Raw genomic sequence first — 22,114 nt, 5'->3', positions numbered from 1 at the left:
TGGAAAGAGATATTTGCCTTTACAAACAAACTGTAGGGCTGCTGATAAATGAAATTGGATATGGAAAGATGAAAGAAGCAACGGGGGGGAAACTATGAATTCTGTAAGAATTAAAAATTAAAAGGGAGGGTTATACATTAGAGGGGAATTTCAGGTATCAGGTGTTCCGGGAAGTCTGTGCCTCTCAAGTACCTCAGCCAATGGGGAAAGAGAGAGGGAAATGCGGCCGGGAAAACAGGATAAAAAGGAGGCTGCATCCTCCAAAAATTTGAGAGATCCCAGGGGAATGTCCCATGGCCTCTCCCTTTATTCGAATAAAGCAAAAAGGACTCCTCTGTCTCCTTTTTGGACATAAACCTCTGGTGTTTGTGGATTAATTTTCCTGACAATTTTGGGGGCTCGTCCGGGATCTTTCCACCATCCGGGGCAGCGAGTGGAGCTGAAGGCGCCTCACCCAGTTTGGGTGATCAGCTCCCCTTGGTGCCGGCCGGTACCGGGCGATCCATTGGGTTCCCGAGACTGTCCAGGAGACAGACGAGTGGCGGACCAGGGGGGTCCGTGAAGAGTCCGCAGGGAAGGACCACTGAAAATCTCACCGGTGAGTAAAATGGGATCTTCAGGGAGCAACCCTGGGAGGGCACCCATGGAGGGTAGCACAGGTAAACCTGAGAGGGCACCCATGGAGGATAGCACAGGTAAAACGGGGCACCCAGAGAGGGTTGGAAAGGTGAAGCCGCGAAGGGGCCCCGGCAAATGGGATGACGATCCCATAATACCCCCGGAGAGTCCCTTGGGGTGAATGCTGAGGTCTTGGGACAGATTGTATATTCACCCAGAAGTAACTATGGAAATTATGGTAAAATATTGTTATTTTGTGTGGCCAGAGTATAAGTTGGCAAGGGGACTTATATGGCTACATTATGGAACAGATAAAATTCATTTGTGTCGAATTTTGTGGAGGTATCTAGAGGAGAATTGGAAAGGATGGATTGAAAGGGAATGTGGATTAATATGGGTCAGACAAGGAACAAGAAAAATTTATGTGTTAAGAAAAAAAGGAGAAGAGGAAAAAGAGGAGGAAGAGGAAAGTGGTGAGGATTGGGATGTTTTTCAGCACCTTCCCCTGTCTTGTCCTCCAGTGTTGCCAGCTGCAGGTCGTCTGTATCCTTAACTTTCAGAGCAAGGGGATCAGGGAAATGTTATTCCTACAGCCCCACCTGAGAAGGATGATGGTGTAGGGGGAGGGGAGCAGCATGTTGTATCACCCCCCAGAACTAGAATTTGAACTCAGTTTAGGGCATCAGAAGCCCCCCAAGAGACAGGGGTACACCAGATGCCACTCTGTCAAGTTCCTTTGGGGAGTCAAGGGGGAGGATTTGAGTTTGTAATTGTACCACTTACTACCCAGGATATAAGAGGGTTTAAATAAAAAAAAAAAATATATTTGGATGATCCCATAGGGGTGGGGGTAAAGATAGAGAAATATTTGGGAAATGCGGATTATGCGTGAAAGGATTGGGATTTTCTTTTGGGAATTTTGTTTGGGTCATCAGAGAAATAAATGATTTTGCAGAAAGCTCGGCAGCTGTGGGAGGATGAACATCCACAAGCAGCAGGGGGGGCTGGACCCAATGCACCTACGGTGGGTGATGCCATCCCCCAGGCAGACCCCCAGTGGGACCCAAATAACCAGGCCAGTCTGGCTCACCGTGATTGCCGTGCTTATTTGATCAGGGCAATCAAGTCAGCGGCTCCCAGAACTAACAACATAGCTAAGGCTCTGTCGTTAGAACAGGAGAAACAGGAAAGCCCTCATTGGTTGGAGAGGATTAGGGATGCCTTGAGGAAGCACGGGGGAATGGATCCTGAAGGGCCAGCCTTCAACACATTGCTTAAGGTACAATTTGTTACTAAGGCCTGGCCTGATATAAGGAAAGGAGTATAGAAAGATGAAGAGTGGCAAAATAAGCCTCTAGAGGAATTGGTTAGAAAAACACAGCAGATATGTGTAAGAAGGGATGAGGAAAAGGCAGAAGCTAAAGCAAGGATGATGGCAGAGTTTTTGCAGCCCCGGAGGAATAAACCGCAGGGTCCAAGGGGTCCCCAGGGACAGAGGGGACGGGGTCGGTCACAAGGAAGTGGCAGAGGGATTCCCTCCTCGGCAGGGGACAGCCGACCCAAACAGCGGCTGGGGAAGAACCAGTGTGCTCTCTGCAGGGCAGAAGGGCATTGGAAAAACGAGTGTCCGCAGAAACAACTGGACCCTCAGGAGGAGGAAGTCCAGAGGATAATGGAAATGGATTGTTAGGGGTGTCAGGGGCTCCTATTATACCAAGGACCCACCACTCAGGAGCCCTTGGTAACTTTTAAGGTGGGTCCGGATCGAGAGGAGGTGTGTTTTCTGGTAGACACGGGGGGGGGGGGGGGGGGGAGGGCTCTCCGTCCACCTTAAATTTTATACCTAAGGGGGGGAAATTGTCAAAAAGATCCTTGGTTATTCAAGAAGTAAGCGGAAAGGATGAGCGAGTGCATTTTATTCAACCGCTGTTAATAGATGTGGGGGACAGATTTGAACTGCATGAATTCTTGTTTGTTCCTAATTGTGATTGTAATTTACTGAGAAGAGATTTGATGGCTAGAATGGGAATGCAAATTAGCATTGTAAAAAAGTGACACGGAGTCCGAAACTGTGATATCTTTGTGTAAAATGTCTGAGAAGGCTTATGCTGAAATAAATTAGGAAGTATGGGCAGCCCCAGGGACAAATTGGTTAATGCCCCAGTCTTAGCTCTTCCAGATGCAGAAAAAAAAATTTCAACTATATGTGGATGTCAAACAGGGTCATGCTAAAGGAATTTTGGTGCAAGAGCATGGGGGAACACGGAGGCCTGTTGCCTGTTTTTCTGAGTTGTTAGACCCTGTGGCCAGAGGCGGCCCCATTGTCTGCAGAACTGTGCAGCCACAGCTCTGATGGTGGCTGAGGCCCGAAAGCTGACAAGGGGAGGGCATCTCATTGTTAAAGTCCCACATCAGATTAAAGCTTTGTTAACTGAGAGAGCCTCTAAGTGGATGAGGAGTGCTCGATTATTACAGTATGAATCTTGTTTAATGGAACAGGAGGATTTAGAATTTAAAGGTGGGGAAATTTTTAATCCAGCCTCTTATTTAAATGGCCCTGGAGAAAAGGGGGGCCAGGAAGAAATCCATGATGGTATCCAGGTTATAGACCTCCAGACACGGGCTAGGGAAGATCTACGGGATATTCCCTGGCCTGAGGGAGAGAATGTGTTCATTGATGGGTCCTCCAAGGTGGTAGAAGGGAAACGATTTACAGGATACTCTATCGTAAATGGGAAGCAATTAAAGGAAGGAGGGAGGTTACCACACACCTGGTCAGCTCAGACAGCAGAGCTGTACGGGCTTGTGAGAGCCTGTGAATTATACCAGGACAAGACAGTAAATATATTTACTGATTCTAAATATGCATATGGGGTAATACATGCATTTGGAAAACGATGGGAAGAAAGAGGTTTATTAAGCTGCAGAGTAAAGACGTTAGCTCACGAGAACTTAATCTCTCGCCTATGGGAGGCAGTGAATTTACTAAAAAAGGTGGCAATATTCCATACTAAGGGGCATCAGGCAGGATGGTCGGAGGAGGCAATAGGAAATCGACTGGCTGATGAAGAAGCTCGGAAAGCTGCATTGTTGCCAGAAGTCTCTAAGATCCTGCCTTTGCTCCCAGTAACTGCACCGCTGCCAGAGAAACTCTCTTTTCCACCAGAGGAACTTGAGATAATTAAAAAGAGTGAGGCAGAGGAAAGAAAAAAAAATAATTGGTTTACAAGGGATGGTAAGCAGTGGATACCAAAAGCTCGAGCCTTACAATTGTTAAAAGAACTTCATGAAGGGAGTCATTGGGGCTCCCGAGGACTGGCAGAAGCCTTCCTCAAAATGAACGCTGCTGTTGGTCTCTTTAGCCTGGCAAAGCGAGCTATTGAATGTTGTTTAACATGTGCTAAAACCAACAACAAAGTTACAAAGAAACTGGCCAGGGGAGGGAGGCGTTGGGCAGTAAGTCCCTTCCAGAGATGCCAGGTAAATTTTACTGAAATGCCTCGAGTGGCAAGATTTAAATATCTTCTGGTAATAGTATGTCAATTAACCGGGTGGCCAGAAGCATTTCCAACTGTTTCAGCAACAGGATCAGTTGTTAAAGTATTTTTGGAACAAATAATTCCAAGATATGGGATGGTGGAAGCAATAGATTCAAATAGGGAAACTCATTTTACAGGAAAAATTCTTCAAGGAGTTATGACTGCTTTAGGGATACAGTGGAACCTCCATACCCCCTGGCACCCACAGAGTTTGGGTCAGGTTGAGAGGATGAATGGAGAAATAAAGAAACATCTCCTGAAGCTGGTGATAGAAACTAAAATGCCATGGGTACGGCTCCTGGCCCTGGCTTTAGCAAGATTAAAAGCCAGACCCAGGGGAGATATTCAATTATCTCCCTTTGAATTGATGTTTGGAATTCCTTACCCTTGTAATTCTCAGCCTAGTGGGGGGATAGAGATAAGTGATGTGTATTTAAAACAATATGTGGCTGGATACTGTCTCTTGTGAAATCTCTTCGACAGGAAGCTCAGCTGGCACAGACCCTGCCTTTGGACTTTGCTGTTCACAACATCCAACCGGGACACTGGGTCCTGGTTAAGGAGTGGGAAGAAGCACCACTGGTGGCCAAGTGGCGTGGACCTTTCCAGGTGTTGCTGAGCACAGACACAGCCGTCAAGACAGCTGAACACGGCTGGACCCATCACACTCGGGCCAAGGTCTCTGCAGCCCCAGAGATTTGGACATCTCAGCTGGAGGAGAAGGACGGGAAGCCGCGACTGACACTCGGCAGGAGGGGACTGGAGCAGCAGCCAGGGCGTCGACATCGGGGGAAGCCTCGTGTGCCCACCCACAGAGTGCCTGCTGAAATAGTCTGTGTGGGCATCCCTCCTCTCAGATCTCCAGGCACTGGGGGCCAACCCTTGCTGTCATTGTTTTCTTTATGTTGAGCTGTTTCTGTGCCTTCACTCGCCACAGGTGGTGTGAAAGACAACGTGAAAGTAAAAATTAAGTTAGGAGATTAGATTACACAACCAGAATGTTTCTCTTAATAATGTTACCTTTATATTATCAGTTAGGTTGGAGCCAAAAATGGGAAAATAATTGTTTTGACCTTAGGAGAAAAAGTAGCAAAAACCTTTATGGGAATGGGACATGTTTTCTTGGCTACCTGGTGGACTATAGGTTAAACAATTACTTTTTTTTCCTCTTATGTGCTGTAGCAACTCTAATCTTTTTACCATGCACGATCCCTTGCTTAGTACAACTTATTCAACATGTGATCAAAGGGATGCAGGTAAGAGCCACGCCCACTGATCCAGAGATGGTTACAAAAGGACAGAAATTGATGTCACTCCAAATAATTACAAAACCAAAAAGAACTCAGGAACAAGAAATTAAGTCAATGATAGCTAAAGTTTGTAAAGACAATTATTGAAAAAATAAAAGAGGGGGGATTGCGAGTAATGTTGAATTTGTCTTTCCAAATGAGCTGTGGATCAGCCTGTAGATAAGGCTAGCACTGAGAGATAAAAGAAACAATGGGATGGATTCCACTGATTGATGAATGGAAAGAGGTATTTGCCTTTACAAACAAACTGTAGGGCTGCTGATAAATGAAATTGGATATCGAAAGATGAAAGAAGCAACGGGGGGGGAAAACTATGAATTCTATAAGAATTAAAAATTAAAAGGGAGGGTTATACATTAGAGGGGAATTTCAGATATCAGGCGTTCCGGGAAGTCTGTGCCTCTCAAGTACCTCAGCCAATGGGGAAAGAGAGAGGGAAATGCGGCCGGGAAAATAGGATAAAAAGGAGGCTGCGTCCTCCAAAAATTTGAGAGATCCCAGGGGAATGTCCCATGGCCTCTCCCTTTATTCGAATAAAGCAAAAAGGACTCCTCTGTCTCCTTTTTGGACATAAACCTCTGGTATTTGTGGATTAATTTTCCTGACAGAAAGAACTTTGGGATTCTTACCTGCACAAGCACATGCAGTGCCTCAGTCATAAGTGCCTCAGAAATATCAGAAGTGTGTCTTCTTCAGAGTGTGGTCACAAGGGTTCAGAGTTGGAGCCAGTTCTGTGGGCAGGCTGATGAATAGTCTGGGGCTCCTCTGCAGAGCCCCATTCGTTCTGGGGCTGCTTTCTGCTGGTTCTGCTGGACTGGCTCGAGTGAAACACACACCCAATTAACAGCAGTTAAATTACTCTGGCATGAAACAGTGGGGAACAGGCAGAGCAGTGAAGGGCAGCATGGACCAGTTGTTCTGGCAGCTCTGACGAGGTCTGGTTTGATACAGCACTCACAGAACTCTGCTCCACCTGTGACACTTCCACATGCAGTAGATGACTGTTCCTCTTCACAATATCCAGCAAGGCAGGTCAAAGACACTTTCACCATTTTCATCTTCAAAAGGGAGAAGAAATCAGCAGCAAACATGAAGTAACCAGTCAGAGATCCCAGGAAGAAACAAAAGAACAAAGAGTATAGGAAAAAACAGGTTGAGCAGTGATCCTTATCTGTGTGGGAGATATCCTCTGCTAATGGGCCATCTGTTAAAACCAGGTGGGGCAGTGTTCTTTATCTTTTCCACAACCCATCCTTCCTGCAGGAAGATATCTTCTGTTAATGGGCCATTGAGTGCCACTGCATGACTGATAAAATTCCATCATCCCATTGGGAGATGCTCCAGCCGGGGGGAGGAGCCAAGCCTTTCCTACCTAGATAAAATCCGAGATTTGGAACACCAAGGCAGCCCTTCCCCACTGGTTTCCAGAGGACAAGAGCTACCAGACCTTTCTACAGCATCACTACTACAACAAGACCACTCCATCTGGACTGCTACCACCACCCTAACTAGCAGGGTGTCAGGTTGTATTCTGATTCTGTCAGTTGTTTTCTTTTGTACTATTGCATGAATTTATCTCTTTTCCTATAAAACTGTATTTCTGACTTGGAGTCTTTCACTGGTTTTGCTTTCGAATCAGCACAATTTTGGGGGGGATTTTGGCTGAATCTTGATATTTGGGGAGGTTTTGATCCGTGTCTTAAAGTCTGGAGGATTTTGGGTGGGTATCTTGGTGTTTGGGAGGTTATTACAGACACAAGATGCTCAATGACTTCCAGAGATGAACTTGGGCAAGGAGGAACACCCAGTTTATGGAGCTCTCTTCTTGTTATTTCCCCCTAAACCAGGAATTTTCATTCCTCAGGTGTGCGGGGATGGAGGAGGCAGAAAAGCCCCGGAGATCTCTCACGAGGAGGGGCTGCAAACCCAGCCCAGGGAGCTGTGAGGAGGAAAGACCCTCCCTGAGCCGGGAAGGCGGCCGGAGATCCAGGCAGAGCTCAGAGCTGGTGGAGAAGCCTCCTGGAGGGGAGAAGCCCCACAAGTGCTTGGAATGTGGGAAGGGTTTCAGCTACAGCTCCCAGCTGATCCTACACCAGAGGGTCCATACTGGGGAGAAGCCCTATGAGTGTGGAAAATGCAGGAAAAACTTCAGCACTATTTCTGATCTGATGAAGCACCAGGTGATCCACACAGGGGAACGGCCCTACACCTGCTCGGAATGTGGGAAGAGCTTTGGGTGGAGCTCCAATCTGAGAAAACACCAGCGCATCCACACCGGGGAGAGGCCCTACGAGTGTCCCAAGTGTGGGAAGAGGTTTCAGACCAGCTCCAATCTCCTCGTCCATGAGCGGATTCACACAGAGGAGAGGCCCTTCCGCTGCCCCGACTGCGGGAAGGGATTCAAGCACAACTCCCATCTCACTGTCCACCGGCGCATCCACACTGGGGAGAGGCCCTACGAGTGTCCTGAGTGTGGGAAGAGCTTCTCACACAGCTCTCACTTGACCCGACACCAACGGAGTCACCACTAAGGGAAGCCCTGTGAGTGCCCCGAGTGTGGGAAGAGCTTCGTGCTCTGCTCCAGCTCCATCCCCCATGGGAGGATTGGTGTTGGATGATCCCCAGTGACCCCCGTTGGGCAGAGTCCTGGTGGTCTTTGGTTCTGGTGATCCGTGTTGGGAAGACACCTGGCTGGGGGGGTCTGCATCATCCTGTCTCCCTGTGGGCACCTGGATGAACACAGGGGCAGGAACGTCCATCAGGGCCCAAACTGACATTGGGAATTCTTTGAGGAGAGCAGATTTGTTGACTTTCAACCTCAGAAAATATTCTGTGTTCAATCCTATCTCCTGGTGGTATCCAGGAATATCCAGGAACGGTCTTGGAGATCTTTTCCAACCTCACTGATTCCAGGATTTTCATTTCCTATTGCCCAAGGTTGTCTTCCGCAGCCAAATGGTGATGAACTGAGGCAATGACCAAGATTTTGGAGACAGTGGGGTGGAAAGTCCTCCAAAAAATGTTTTTCCCTCCCACTCAAGCACATTGGTCCTCAGCTCACACAGACAAGGAAATCCTTTTCTTTTAGACTCGATTTGCTTTTCATTTCTCTTCATCCTTTTAAAACAACCAACACGGGTGAAAATAAAGACACTGAACTGAGACATGGGTGTGGATATGGAGGGACAAAGACATGGTGGGGCACAGACATGGAGAGTTGAATCATGGCTTTAAAGAGTTAAGATTTTTGCTAAGGGTAGAAGGAGTTTTCATGGCCAAGATGTGAGTTAGGTAGGTAATTACTTGATGCTTAGGCAAGAGCTAATTGGTATAATTATCTGCTATTATGAACTTATGTATGGAAGAACATAAAATAATAAACCGTTAATCATGAAGCACGAGGCCTTGGATCATGCCAGAGGTTCACTGAGACCTGATGAAGACTCTCCTGACTTCATCCATCGAGACCACTGGCCCATTTCGAGACCACCGACCCAATTCAAGAGAAGAACTGCGCACGCGTGAAGGACGAATGGGCTCATTTTAATATGGGGTGGGGATGGGAGGTGCTGGGGTTATGCACATGTATTGTATGTAAGATCTTGGGCAATAAATAGAGGGCAAAGAACCTTGTTCGGGGCGGTCACGCCTTTGGGAGGTGACTCCCGTGCCGGTGAATAAACACACCACTTTGTCACTTTAATTAGTTAGAGGGTCTCTGTCCGTGATTATTCCGGTTTTTAAGGATTCAGGGGGACAAACTGCGGTCACGTGGGGACACTGCAGGGACATTGTAGTGACCCAAAACAGGACAGGCGACCTCAGGGTGGCCCCGATGTCCCCAAGGCAAGGACACCAAGGTCCCCAGTGTCCCTCGGGGTGACAGTGCCACTTCCATGTCCCCACCCTGTGCCTGCATCCCAGGCCGCCTCCAGCTTTTGCATCACCTCCTTGTGTCCCTCCACCAATGTCCCCAAGGCCACCACGATGTCCCCGAGGGCCCGGCCAGCTCTGGGGAACCCCTGTCGCCATGTCCCCCACGTGTCACCACCAAGTCCTGGTTAACAGCATTCACCAAGTACCCCAGGTGCCATGTCACTGTGTCCAGCCGCCCCTGGACATTGTGATGACCTTGCTGGTGGCCGCAGTGGCCTCGCCACTGGCCCTGGCCTTCGCCACCCACTGGGCGGTCTTGCAGGCGCTGGGCCATGGCCCGGTGCTCACGGGCGATGGTGGCCAGGTGTCACCGCAATGTCGCTGAGGCCTGCAGGGCCACCTGGCCGGACACAGCCACCGTGCCCAGGGCCAGCAGCAGGTGACTGACCTCGGCCACCCCCAGTGCAGCGCACACCGAGTCCAGGGACACTGCAGGGACATGGGGACACCGCACAGGTGGCACCGGGGACACGGCAGCAGGGCAACCAGCACAGTGGCACCTGAGCAGTGGCACCAGGGACACCCCTGAGCCACCAGCCCCGTGTCCCCAGGGCTGCCCCAGTGTCACCACCCCAGTGTCACCCATTCAATCCCAGCGCCACCAGCCCCGTGTCCTCAACCCAGGGCCATCCCAGTGTCCTCAGCCCTGTCCCAGTGGCACCAGCCCAGTGGCACCAGGGCTACCAAGGTGTCACCAACCCACTGTCCCCAGTTCCATCCCAGTGCCACCAGTTCCATTCCACTGTCACCAGCCCAGTGTCACCAACCCAGTGCCACCAAGCCACTCCCATCCCAGTGTCCCCAGTCCTGTCTCAGTGTCACCAGCCCAGTGTTCCCAGTTCCTTCCCAGTGGTCCCAGTGCCAGCCCAGTGTCACTGCCCCACTGCCACCATACCAATATCACCATCCCAGTGCTCCCAGTTCCCTCCCAGTGTCTCCAGTCCCATCCCAGTGTCCCCCATCCTGTCCCAGCGTCCCTGTCCCAGTGCTCCTAGTTGTGTCCCAGTGCAACCAGTTCTATCCCAGTGCCACCAGTTGTGTCCCAGTGTCACCATCCCAGTGCTCCCAGTTCAATACCAGTGTCCCCAGTTCCTTCCCAGTGCCACCACCCCATTGTCCCCATACCAATGTTACCATCTTAATGTCACCAAACCAGTTCCCTCCCAGTGCCAGCCCAGTGTCCCCCATCTTGTTCCAGTGTTTTTGTCTCAGTGCTCCCAGTTGTGTCCCAGTGCCACCGCCCCATTGTCACCATACCAGTGTCACCAACTCAGTACCACCAGTTCTGTCTGTCACCACCCAAGTGCCACCAGCCTGGTGTCACTAACCCAGTTCCAGCCCAGTGTCCCCAGTGCCATCCCAGTGTCCCCCATCCTGTCCCAGTGTTCTTGTCCCAGTTCTCCCAGTTGTGTCCCCGTGCCAGCCCAGTGCCACCCTGTCATTGACCCATACCAGTGTCACCAGCCCAGTGCCACCAGTCCTGTCTCAGTGCCACTAGTCCAGTGCTCCCAGTGCCAGCTCAGTGTCACCATCCCAGTGTCCCGAGTTCCATCCCAGTGCCACCAGTTCTGTCCCAGTGTCACCAATCCAGTGTCACTGGTCCTGTCCCAGTGCCCCCAGTGCCATCCCGGTGTCACCACCCCAGTGTCACCTGTCCCTTCCTAATGTCCCCATCCCAACGTCCCCTCCCAGTGCTCCCAGTTCCATCCCAGTGTCCCCAGTGCCATCCCAGCATCACCACTGCCACCCATGGCACCACCCCAGTGTCCCCGTTCCCTCTGCCCCTTCGAGCCATTTCGTCCCTGGACCCTTCGAGAAGGAACAAACTCCGCCTTGGATCACCACACGTGGCTCCCGTCCCTCTCTCCACCGTCGGCAGAAGCGGGGCTCACACAAGAGAGCTGAAATCCCTCTCGTCCCGAGAGCGGGAACGTGCCTGTAACCCCCAGGCCGTCTTTCTAAAGACGCTTCTCTGGAAGGTCTCGGCACCAGCGCTCGCCCCACGCCCACCGGCTCCTTCCAGCCGGTGCCGCCGCGATAACCGGAGCCCAAAGACCGGGACCTCCGCGAAAGAGTTCCTGGAGAAGCGTCTCCTGCAGCACCAACTGCAGGACACAAGCCGCTTTTCGGGACGGCCAGCTCCCCGAGCACAGCTCTCCGCGTTCTACTGGAAGCCGTCTGAGGGGTGACTGGGACCTTCTGTGGAACATCTCTGGAGACCAATCGCCGGCCCAACGGCCTCCCCAGCAGCTTTTCTGTTGACCCAGTGGGCTTTGCTTAGCCCGAAGAAAAGAGTGAGTTAAGAAATACTGGGGTCTTCTTCCTTTAGTTTTTTCTTTTACTGCTGGGTGGGAGATTGGAGTTTTGAGGATGGGCAATTTGATCAGTAGTGCTAAGTTCAGCCCTCCTCAAAAGGACATTTATTACCAAGTTGTGAACACTCTTAAGTTATCAAAAGCGGAACTTAAAAGGTTTTTCTTTGTGTGATAATTGATAAAAGATTCGTGTTAAACACAAAAGCATTGGGGTTTGTATAAACCAGAATACTAAGCTCTGAAGTGAAGCATGGACACTAGATAAAGGAAATTATATGATAAAATCATTCTGTTTAAAATCACCTTGTTATGTTATATTATGTTGTATTATGTTACATTATATTATGTTATATTATGTTATGTTTTCCAAATAAGTTGTATTGGCTACCAGCTTGCAAAATCAGACTTCCCCGTAGGCCTTCCTGCCTTTGTCTAATCAATACTGCCTATCTCAAGGACCAGACTCCCAGAACTTCTCTGGTGCTTATCTACAAGGACCGGATGGCTATCTGTGACTGATTATCACCCAAAGGCTTTGTGTAAGGATGTTTATTCAACCACCACTGCTTATGACAACAAAAATCCAAAAATTATTGATTACAACGAGAACCCACAGTATAAGAAGAGGCTGCAAACCAAGGTTGGGTGGAGCGTGGAGTGGGCGGTGACCCCTCACGTTCCCCAGCGCTGCTTGCTCTTTCTATATCAAATAAAGCAATCTAAATTTTGCTGAAAATCGACACTTTTGTCTCTCATTTATAACAATTTGGTGCCGAAACCCGGGACGTCCTTGGAGCCCTGAGAGGCACTGCGATTTCGGGGAGGCGCCCCACTGCTGTGGCCCCGGTTCGTCAGTGATTCTCGGGACCCATCGACGTCCCGCACCATAGAGACTGAGCAAGGAAAATCTCCCCGGAAGACCGCGGCAAAATCACCTGGAATTCTCGTGCACGAAGAGCCAGACAGGAGCATCGGACTGTGAGTATCTGTGTGGTTTGGTGGGGATGACTGTGTGCTTGCCTGAATGAGACGTGGCCTTGGCTGCGAAGCGAGAGTGGAGTCCTTCTATCCGCGTTTCCAGCATCCCGCGAGGGACCTGGCCGGTGACCGGACGAAGCGAGTGAGCACAAAGGGAGAGACTGCTTTTCTTGTCCTAGCCCAGGTAGAGGCTGGGTCCTTCCCATCCTAGTCCAGGTAGAGGCAGGACCCGGGAAGGGGGAAGGGGGAGGAAAAGAAAAGCAGATTGCAACACACCAGTCACGGAGGGAGAAGGGAAAAGCTGCTTTTCCCATCCCAGTCCAGGTAGAGGCGGGTTCCAGTCCATCCTGACCCGAGGAGAGACAGGGGTTCGGACAGAACACATCGGGGAGTACAAACACCTCAAGACAGTCCCTTGAGGTAAAAATGGGACAAAAGAGGGAGTAAGATTCTGAGTCCCAAGGACCCACGAAGAGGTTCAAGTTCATTTGGTCCACAAGGAGACCGGGAAAATAAAGACAAGACAAGTAGGTTGCCAGAAATAGCACCAGGCAGCCCTTTGGGAGTAATATTAAACTGTTGGGACACAGGGGCGATATACAGAAGAAAAAGTAAAGAAAAATTGATTCAATATTGCATGGTGGAATGGACCAGAGAAATGATCCATAAAGATATCCTATACTGGCCCATGTTCCGATCATTTGAAGGTTGGATTTGTCGGGCATTAAACACATATGTGGCTCATAAAGAACCATTTAACAGAGAGGAATGTGAGTATGCTGCCCTGGGGGCAAAACAGTCCAAGCCATCCTTGATATATACTTTAAAAGAAAAAGAGGATGAAGATAAAAATAAGGTTACCTGGGAACCCCTTGATAATCTCCCACCTCCATATAATACAGAAAATACAGGAGACCCCCCCCCACGCACCCACTTCTCCTCCTGGTACTCCCATAGCTCTGAGAACTCGCTCCAGTCAAAGGAATACCAGGAGAGATGGTATCACCAGAGAGGAGGGAGATAACGATACAAAGGCTCGCCTTTACCCCCTGAGGGAAGTGCCATTATCAGGACAACAGGCTGGATTAATTGGATTTGTAAATGTTCCCTTGAACACAGGGGAAGTGAGAAACTTTAAAAAAGAAATGGGAAACTATTAGAAGATCCTATAGGAGTGTCAGAGAGAGACTAGATCAATTCCTCGGACCAAGTATGTATACTTGGATGGAATTACAATCTATATTAAGTATCCTATTCACCACGGAGGAACGGGAAATGATCAGACAGGCTGGAATGAGGGTATGGGACCGGGAGCATCAGATTGGACCTAGGGGAGACCAGAAATGGCCATTAAATAATCCTAACTGGGATAATCAGAATGATGTCCATCGCCAGAATATGATGGACTTAAGATGGATACTCGTTAAAGGTATCTGAGAATCAGTTCCTAAAGGACAAAATATTAATAAAGCCTTTAGTGAACAACAAAAAAAGGACGAATCCCCGACTGAGTGGTTGGAGAGGCTGAGGAAAGATCTCCAAATGTACTCCGGGATAGACCCTGATACACAAGTGGGTCAGGCACTCCTCAAAACCCAATTTGTTGCTCGATCATGGGGAGATATTAGAAAGAAATTAGAAAAGTTAGACAATTGGCAAGATCGGGGGTTACAAGAATTGCTAAGAGAAGCACAAAAAGTTTATGTAAGGAGGGATGAAGAAAAGCAGAAAGCAAAAGCAAAAATCTTTATAGCTGCAGTTCGTGAAACACAGAAAGAAACCCAGCAGAAAGGGGGAGGGAAATCACGAAAACCCCCACCAAAACAAGGAAATGAAGCAGGAAATAATTCACCAAGGCGAACCTGCTTTTACTGTAACAAGAAAGGTCATATAAAGAAAAACTGTAAAGAACGGATACGGGATGAAAAATTGTTCCAAGAAGACGAATAGGGGTGTCAGGGGCTGTATGTATTAGGGACCATACCATCCAAAGAGCCCTTGATAAATTTAAAGATTGGTCCCCAGGGAGAGGAGGTGGAATTTTTAGTAGATACAGGAGCCGAAAAATCCACAATTAAACACCTACCAAAAGGGTGTGAGCCTAGTAGAGAAACAGCACTCGTGGTTGGAGCAAAAGGTGAACCATTTCGGGTCCCTATTATTAAAAATGTACAAATTGAGACCCGAAACAAAATTGAATTAAAAGATCTGCTGTTGCTGCCAGAGGCAGAAAATAATTTATTGGGGAGGGATTTAATAATAGCATTGGATTTGAAAATTGAAGTATCCCAAGGTCAGCTTAAAATTTTTGCTTTAACCCAAAAGGACGAGGAGCAAATATGTCCTGAGGTGTGGTACACCCCTGGAGAAATAGGGAAGTTAAAAATGAAACCTATCAAAGTGAAAATCACTGATCCCGATTTACCTATCCGAGTTCATCAATATCCAATATCACTGGAAGGGAGACGGGGCCTTAAGCCTCTCATAGAAAACCTTTTGCAACAGGGGGCTTTGGAACCATGTATGTCCCCACATAATACTCCTATTCTGCCTGTCAGAAAGACAGACGGGAATTACAGATTGGTACAGGATTTGAGGGCTATAAATCAGCGAACTGTTACCAAATTTCCCGTAGTAGCAAACCCTTACACACTCTTAAACCAGTTGTCCCCTGACTACACTTGGTATAGTGTAATAGATCTAAAAGATGCCTTCTGGGCATGCCCATTAGAGGAAAGTAGCAGAGATTGCTTTGCCTTTGAATGGGAAGATCCTGATAAGGGCAGGAAACAACAACTGCGTTGGACACTATTGCCTCAGGGCTTTACAGAATCCCCTAATCTCTTTGGACAAGCCCTAGAAGAATTAATGCAATCTTTTGAGTCACCCGACGGGGTGAAATTGTTACAATATGTAGATGATCTATTAATAGCAGGAAAAGACGAGAAATCTACTAGAAATGGAACTATAAAACTTCTAAACTTTTTGGGACAACAGGGATTGAAAGTATCCAAAGCCAAATTACATTTCACAGAACCAGAAGTAAAATATTTGGGACATTGGCTAAGTAAAGGGAAAAAGAAATTGGATCCTAACAAAATCTCTGGAATATTAAGTCTGGGACCTCCAAAAACTAAAAAAGAAGTGAGGAAAATTTTGGGATTGCTGGGATATTGTCGCCAATGGATAGAGGGATTTAGTGAGAAAGTAAAATTTCTATATGAAAAACTTACCACTAATCGCCTAAAATGGACAGAAGAGGATGATAAAAGTTTTGAAAAGGTCAAACATGCTTTAATTCAAGCCCCTGTACTCAGTCTCCCAGACTTGGAGAGACCATTTGAGTTATTTGTAAACACCTCTGATCAAACAGCATATGGGGTACTCACCCAGGAATGGGCAGGCAGTCGAAAGCCAGTGGGATTTTATTCTAAACTGCTCGACCCTGTCAGTCGGGGTTGGCCCACATGCCTCCAGGCCCCAGTGGCCACAGCACTTTTAATTGAAGAAGCCCGAAAAATTACCTTTGGGGCAGCCCTAGTGGTCCACACCCCTCATAACGTAAGGGGAATTCTGAATCAAAAAGCTGAGAAATGGTTAACTGATGCCCGAATATTAAAATATGAAGCTATTCTAATCACTTCCCCAGATTTGGAGATAAAAGCAACAACTGCTCAAAGTCCTGCACAATTCCTATATGGGGAACCAGGAGAAAACTTAGAACATGATTGTGTGGATGTTACAGAATTACAAACAAAAATGAGACCTGACCTGGGAGAAGTTGAATTTGAGGATGGAGTAAAATTGTTTATAGATGGATCTTCTCGAGTGGTGGAAGGAAAACGAAAATCGGGATATGCCATAGGAGGAGGAGAAGAATTGAAATTAGTAGTATCCGGACCCTTAAACGCAGCAGGGTCTGCTCAGGCTTGTGAACTATTTGCTCTTTATAGGGCATTGTCTTATTTAGAAGGTAAAAAAGGAACGATATATACGGATTCTAAGTATGCCTATGGCAGAGTCCACACATTTGGTAAAATTTGGGAAGAAAGGGGGTTAATTAACACTCAAGGACGGGGGTTGATACATCAAGAATTAATTGTTAGAATACTAGAGGCTCTTAGGGGCCCCACTGAAATTGAGGGCATATAAGAGGGCACCAAAAAGGAACAAGCTACCATACAAGGGGGAATAATCTGGCTGACAAAGAAGCAAAAAAAGCAGCATTGGAGCAAAAACCAGTTTCTGTATTAAGTACTAGAGTTAGAAATCTCAGCCCCAACCAGGAATTACAGAAGCTATTTACTCCTCAGGAAAAAGAAGCAATAAAAAAATTAAAGGCAGAACAGCATGAGAACAAATGGGTTTTACCAGATGGCAGGGAAATTTTACCTAAGACCCAGGCCAGACAAATTATTGAACAATTACACCAACAAACACATTGGGGAACCAGACCACTAGCAGACCAATTTTTAAAATTTTTTGGATGCATCGGCATTTTTGATATTGCAAAGCAAAACGTACAGGGTTGTTTAACTTGTCAGAAAATTAATAAAAAAGGTATGTGACAAGATCCGTCAGGAGGACAGAAAACTGCTTACACACCCTTTGAAAGAATACAAGTAGATTTTAGAGAATTACCAAAAATAGGAAGGTGGAAATACTTACTAGTGATAGTAGACCAATTAACCCACTGGGTAGAGGCATACCCTGCAGCTAGGGCCACATCACAAGTGGTAGCCAAAATATTGTTGGAACACATAATCCCAAGGTATGGCCTGGTTCGAGCAATAGACTCAGAGCAGGGGACGCACTTTACATCAAAGGTGCTGCAGTCACTGACCCCGGCACTGGGCATCAGCTGGGAGTATCACACACCTTGGCACCCTCAGAGTTCTGGGAGGGTTGAAAGAATGAATCAAACATTAAAACAACAGCTGTAAAAAATTAATGATTGAGACTAAAATGCCATGGACAAAGTGCCTCCCACTAGCCCTGTCTAATATACGAACAATGCCAAATTCAAGAACAGGGATTTCACCATACGAAATGCTGTATGGTATGCCTGACCCTAAAGGAGAACGCCTTGATCCAGCTTTATTTCATGACCCTTCCCTCCAGAATTACATAATAATAATAATCAATAAAAATTTGCAAGTATTAAGGGAGAAGGGAATTTTGGCTCAAACTGTCCCTCTAAGATTTGCCATAGATAAGATTAGGCCAGGACAACATGTGTTAATTAAAAAGAAAATCTAGATCCAAAATGGGAAGGACTGTATTTGGTTCTGTTAACAACTGAAACAGCTGTGAGGACAGCTGGAAAGGGATGGACACACGTGAGTAGAGTCAAGGGTCCTGTAACCCCTCCTACTGCAGGTTGGGCAGTGACATCTGAGCCTGGAGACCTCAAAGGGCGAATTCGGAAGACTTGATGTCAATATCGGATCAATTCGTCTCGAAGGTCTCCTAATCAGGACTGAAAGTCACCTGCCCCAAACCCGGCTGTAGCCTGTTCATCAAGAAAAGGTGTCCATATTGTACTGAGTTGTTGTGGTGTTATTCCTAGGGTGGGTATCCCCCATTCACATTATGTGTCCAGTGTATAAAAAAAGAATATAAGGAAACTATTACAGTATTAATACCCTATAATAAGGAAAAACAAAAAAAGAAGGAAAACCAGAACAGAGGTATTGGCAATAGAGTGTCAGAAGGGTTGTGTATACCGAGCTGTTACTGCTGTACCTCGTACTGGAATGTTAAAGCTAAATTTGGGACAAAATTAAGAAACACTACCAAAAGAGAAAGACAAAGTGGGAGAGCCCAGGACATATTCCCTGCTGCTGAGAAGATCAAACAAACCTCGGCTACTGGCAGCAACCCCGTAGGCCTTGAGGGAGGCAGAGGGATGAAAATGGTCATGGGAGTCATCCTATTGCTAATGATGATAAAAGGAAATAATGCTGATGCTTGTTCCAAGTGTCACCAGACAATTGGGTACGGGGATGCACGGTATCCACCCTTGCCTTCCACACACACATCAATTCGGCCTGCTGTAATAAACACATTATGCACTATTATGGAAAAAATTGGGTAGCCACCAATTTGGAAAAAGGAGGGTGGGCTCCATCAGCATACCAAAGTTGCCCAGTAGGAGAGACACACCTCTGCTTCCCAAAAGAAGGTATGTGGGGATATTCAGATCAGGGAGGAGTGCAAGATCACTACAAGGAGGAATTGATTAAAAAAAAAAAACTAAAATGTTCAAGGGAAAAAGGACAAACCGTGGGGGAAGTTTTAACTTCTATGAGAGAATAAAACAACAACTCAGCGAACGGGAATTACCCACCTCGGGAAAAAATTATTTGTAGAATTAATGAAAGAAATTACTACTGATCTTAACTCACTGTTGGATCTGTAGAGGAATGCAGATGACTGAACAATGGCCAAGGAGGTGGGGTGAAGGATTAGGGCCAGAACAGTTGCTAGAGTGAAATCAAACAGAAATATCGAGGGGGAGTGTGTGGGAAATTTAATAATTCTGAATACTGATTAGAAATTGATGATAATAGTGAAGTAATTACTAAAATTGCAGAAGAAATAAAACGAATAGCCCATGTACCTGTACAAAACTGAAACACTATGCTTAATGATAATTGGTGGAATAACCTGTTGGGGGGGAGCTTGGTGGAAGAAATTAGGGTTTATGTTAACATGTGCATTATTAGAACTACTGTTCATCCCTTGTCTTGTTCCATGCTTCATTCGACTAATCCAGTCGGTGGTTCAAGGAATGCAAGTTGCTACAATACCAAGAGACCCTGAGAAGGCAACAAAATTAATAACAGTACATGAATTAAATCTAGTACAAGAGGTACTGAAAAAATTTGAAACCAGAACACAAATCAATGGGATAAAAAAAGAGAAGTGGGGAAATTGTGACAATTGATAAAAGATTCGTGTTAATCACAAAAGCATTAGGGGTTTCTATAAACCAGAATACTAAGCTCTGAAATGAAGCATGGACACTAGATAAAGGAAATTATATGATAAAATAATTCAGTTTAAAATCACATTGTTATGTTATATTATGTTATATTATCTTACATTATAATATGTTATGTTATGTTTTTCAAATATGTTGTATTGGCTACCAGCTTGCAAAATCGGACTTCCCAAAAAACCCTTCCTGCCTTTATCTAATCAATACTGCCTATCTCAAGGACCAGACTCCCAGAACTTCTCTGGTGCTTATCTAGAAGGACCGGATGGCTATCTGTGACTGATTATCACCCAAAGGCTTTGTGAATTTCTGTACAACGAGAACCCACAGTATAAGAGGCTGCAAACCAAGGTTCGGTGGAGCGTGGAGTGGGCGGTGACCCCTCACGTTCCCCAGCGCTGCTTGCTCTTTCTATATCAAATAAAGCAATCTAAATTTTACTGAATATCGAGAATATCTCTCATTTATAACAGGGTTCACCTTTTCCTCCTCCATGTGTAACGTCGTCTGGAGCACAGAGGTCCCAGGAGCTGCTTCCTCCTGAGCCAGTGGCACTCCTGGCCCTGGGCAGCGCAGGGCCCTGTGCCCCGTATATACCCCTGCAGGGCGGGGCTGTGCCATGTCACCAGGACAACAGAATGGCCAACAGCACCCAGGAACCCGATAGAACGGCCCTGTGTCACAAAGGGCCCAGCCCAGCAGCCCTTCAGCAGCCCAAGCCCCTGGAAGTGGCATGGAGCAGGTGCCCAGCAGGTGCTGGCTTTGCAGGCTGGGCTGTGCGGGGCCAGAGGAATTGGCCGGATGGACGCAGGCAGGGAGTTGTGGTCAGCGGCTCCATGGGCGGCTGCAGGCCGGGGATGAGGGGTGTCCCTCAGGGAGGGCTCTGCCTCGGCCCCGGGGGGGCCCAATGCGAGGGCGAGGGGCTGGGGGGGCCATGGGGGCGTTCGATCAATGGGGAGGGCCCGGGGAGTGCTGAGAAGGGGGTGGTGAGTGGGGGGGAGGGAGGGGTCCCATGGATTTGGGGGGAGTCTTGATGAGTGTGGGGGGAGTCCCATGGATTTTGGGGTCCTGGTGAGGGGGGGGAGCGGTGAGTGGGGGGGTCCCATGGATGGGGGAGGGGCGGTGAGTGAGGGGGGGTCCTGGGGCCCTGGGGTGGTCCCAAGTATCCGGGGGGGGTCCCTGCGCTTTGGGGCGGTCGGTGAACGGGGGGGCAGTGAATAGGGGGAGCCCCGGTAAATTGGGGGGGTCCCTGATGATAACCAGAGGAGGAGAGGGGGGAAAGGAGCGAGCCCCAAGGGACTCCCCCCGGTGCTGGGGACACCCCGGTGCCCCCCCAGCGCACGGCCCCCCCCCCCCCATTCCCGCTCCTGTTCCCGGGGGAAGTCAAAGGGGAGGGGCGGAATCCCCGGGATGGGCAGGGGGGGCACAAAGGGGGGTCCGGGCCCTGTGCACCGGAGGGTGGTCGGTACACGAGGGGGGGGTCCATTCCCGTGCCCGAGGGGGCGTCCCGGTGCCCGGTGATTCGTGAGGGGGTGTCCGGTGATTCCTGGGGAGGTCTCCGGTGGTCCTGGTGCATGACGGGGGGGTCCCGGTGACTCATGGAGGGGTCTCCGGTGATCTCGATGCCCGAGGCTGGCGATGTTTGAGGGGGGGTCCGGCCGTCCCGGTGCACGATGAGGGGGTGTCACTGCTCGATGGTGGGGGGGTGTCCCGGTGGACGGTGACGGTGCTGATTGATGGGGGAGGTCCTCTGGTGGTCCCGGTGCCCGGTGATTGATGGAGGGGGTCTCCGGCGATTCCTCGGGAAAGGGGGGGCGGTCCGGTGATGCCGGTGCACGAGGAGGGGAGAGAGGAAACTCGAGGGTCCTAAGGGGGTCCCGGTGCACGAGGACGGTTAAATTCGGGGGTCCTGGTGCTCGGAGGGGGGGTCTGGTGTGTGACACAGAGAGAGACCCCGGTGACAATGGGGACCCTGACACGGGGCTGGTGACACTCAGGGGTTCCGGGTGGCACAGAGACTCTCCCCAAATTCTCTGGCACGAGGGGCTCTCGGAGATACGAGGAGCTGGTGGCACTCCAGGAGCTCCTGGTGGCACAAGGAGCTGGGGGCACTTGAGGGGCTCTTGGTGACACAGGGCTCTCGGTGTCACTCGCAGGCCTCTCGGTGACACGAGGAGTCCCCCCGTTCCTCCTGGTGGCACTCGAGGAGCTCTTGGTGACACTCGCAGGGCTCTCAGTGACACGAGGAGCCCCAAAATTCCTCTGGGTGACACAAAGAGCTCCCCAAACTGGTCTGGGTGACATGAGGAGACGGTGGCACGAGTGGAGCCCTTTGCACGAGGATCCCTCGCAGGAGGACCCCCAAAATTCCTCGAGCGAACCCCCCCGAAATCCTCGCGCGGGAACCGCCCCCCT

At 48.6% G+C, this 22,114-nt stretch overlaps 1 protein-coding gene across 1 annotated transcript in view; it reads left to right on the top strand.

The window, feature by feature from the left end:
• The window catches only part of LOC148218014 (uncharacterized), a 199,749-nt gene that overhangs the window by 154,775 nt on the left and 22,860 nt on the right, over nucleotides 1–22,114 (top strand). Inside the window, 1 exon segment of the mRNA XM_088158029.1 lies at nucleotides 7,650–7,987. Within this exon segment, the coding sequence (XP_088014155.1) occupies nucleotides 7,650–7,987 (338 nt within the window).

The sequence above is a fragment of the Sturnus vulgaris genome, unplaced genomic scaffold (genome assembly GCF_052056855.1).
Source record: "Sturnus vulgaris isolate bStuVul1 unplaced genomic scaffold, bStuVul1.hap1 Scaffold_195, whole genome shotgun sequence".
Taxonomy (NCBI): Eukaryota; Metazoa; Chordata; class Aves; order Passeriformes; family Sturnidae; genus Sturnus; species Sturnus vulgaris.
This window is presented reverse-complemented; position numbering and strand designations above follow the sequence as displayed.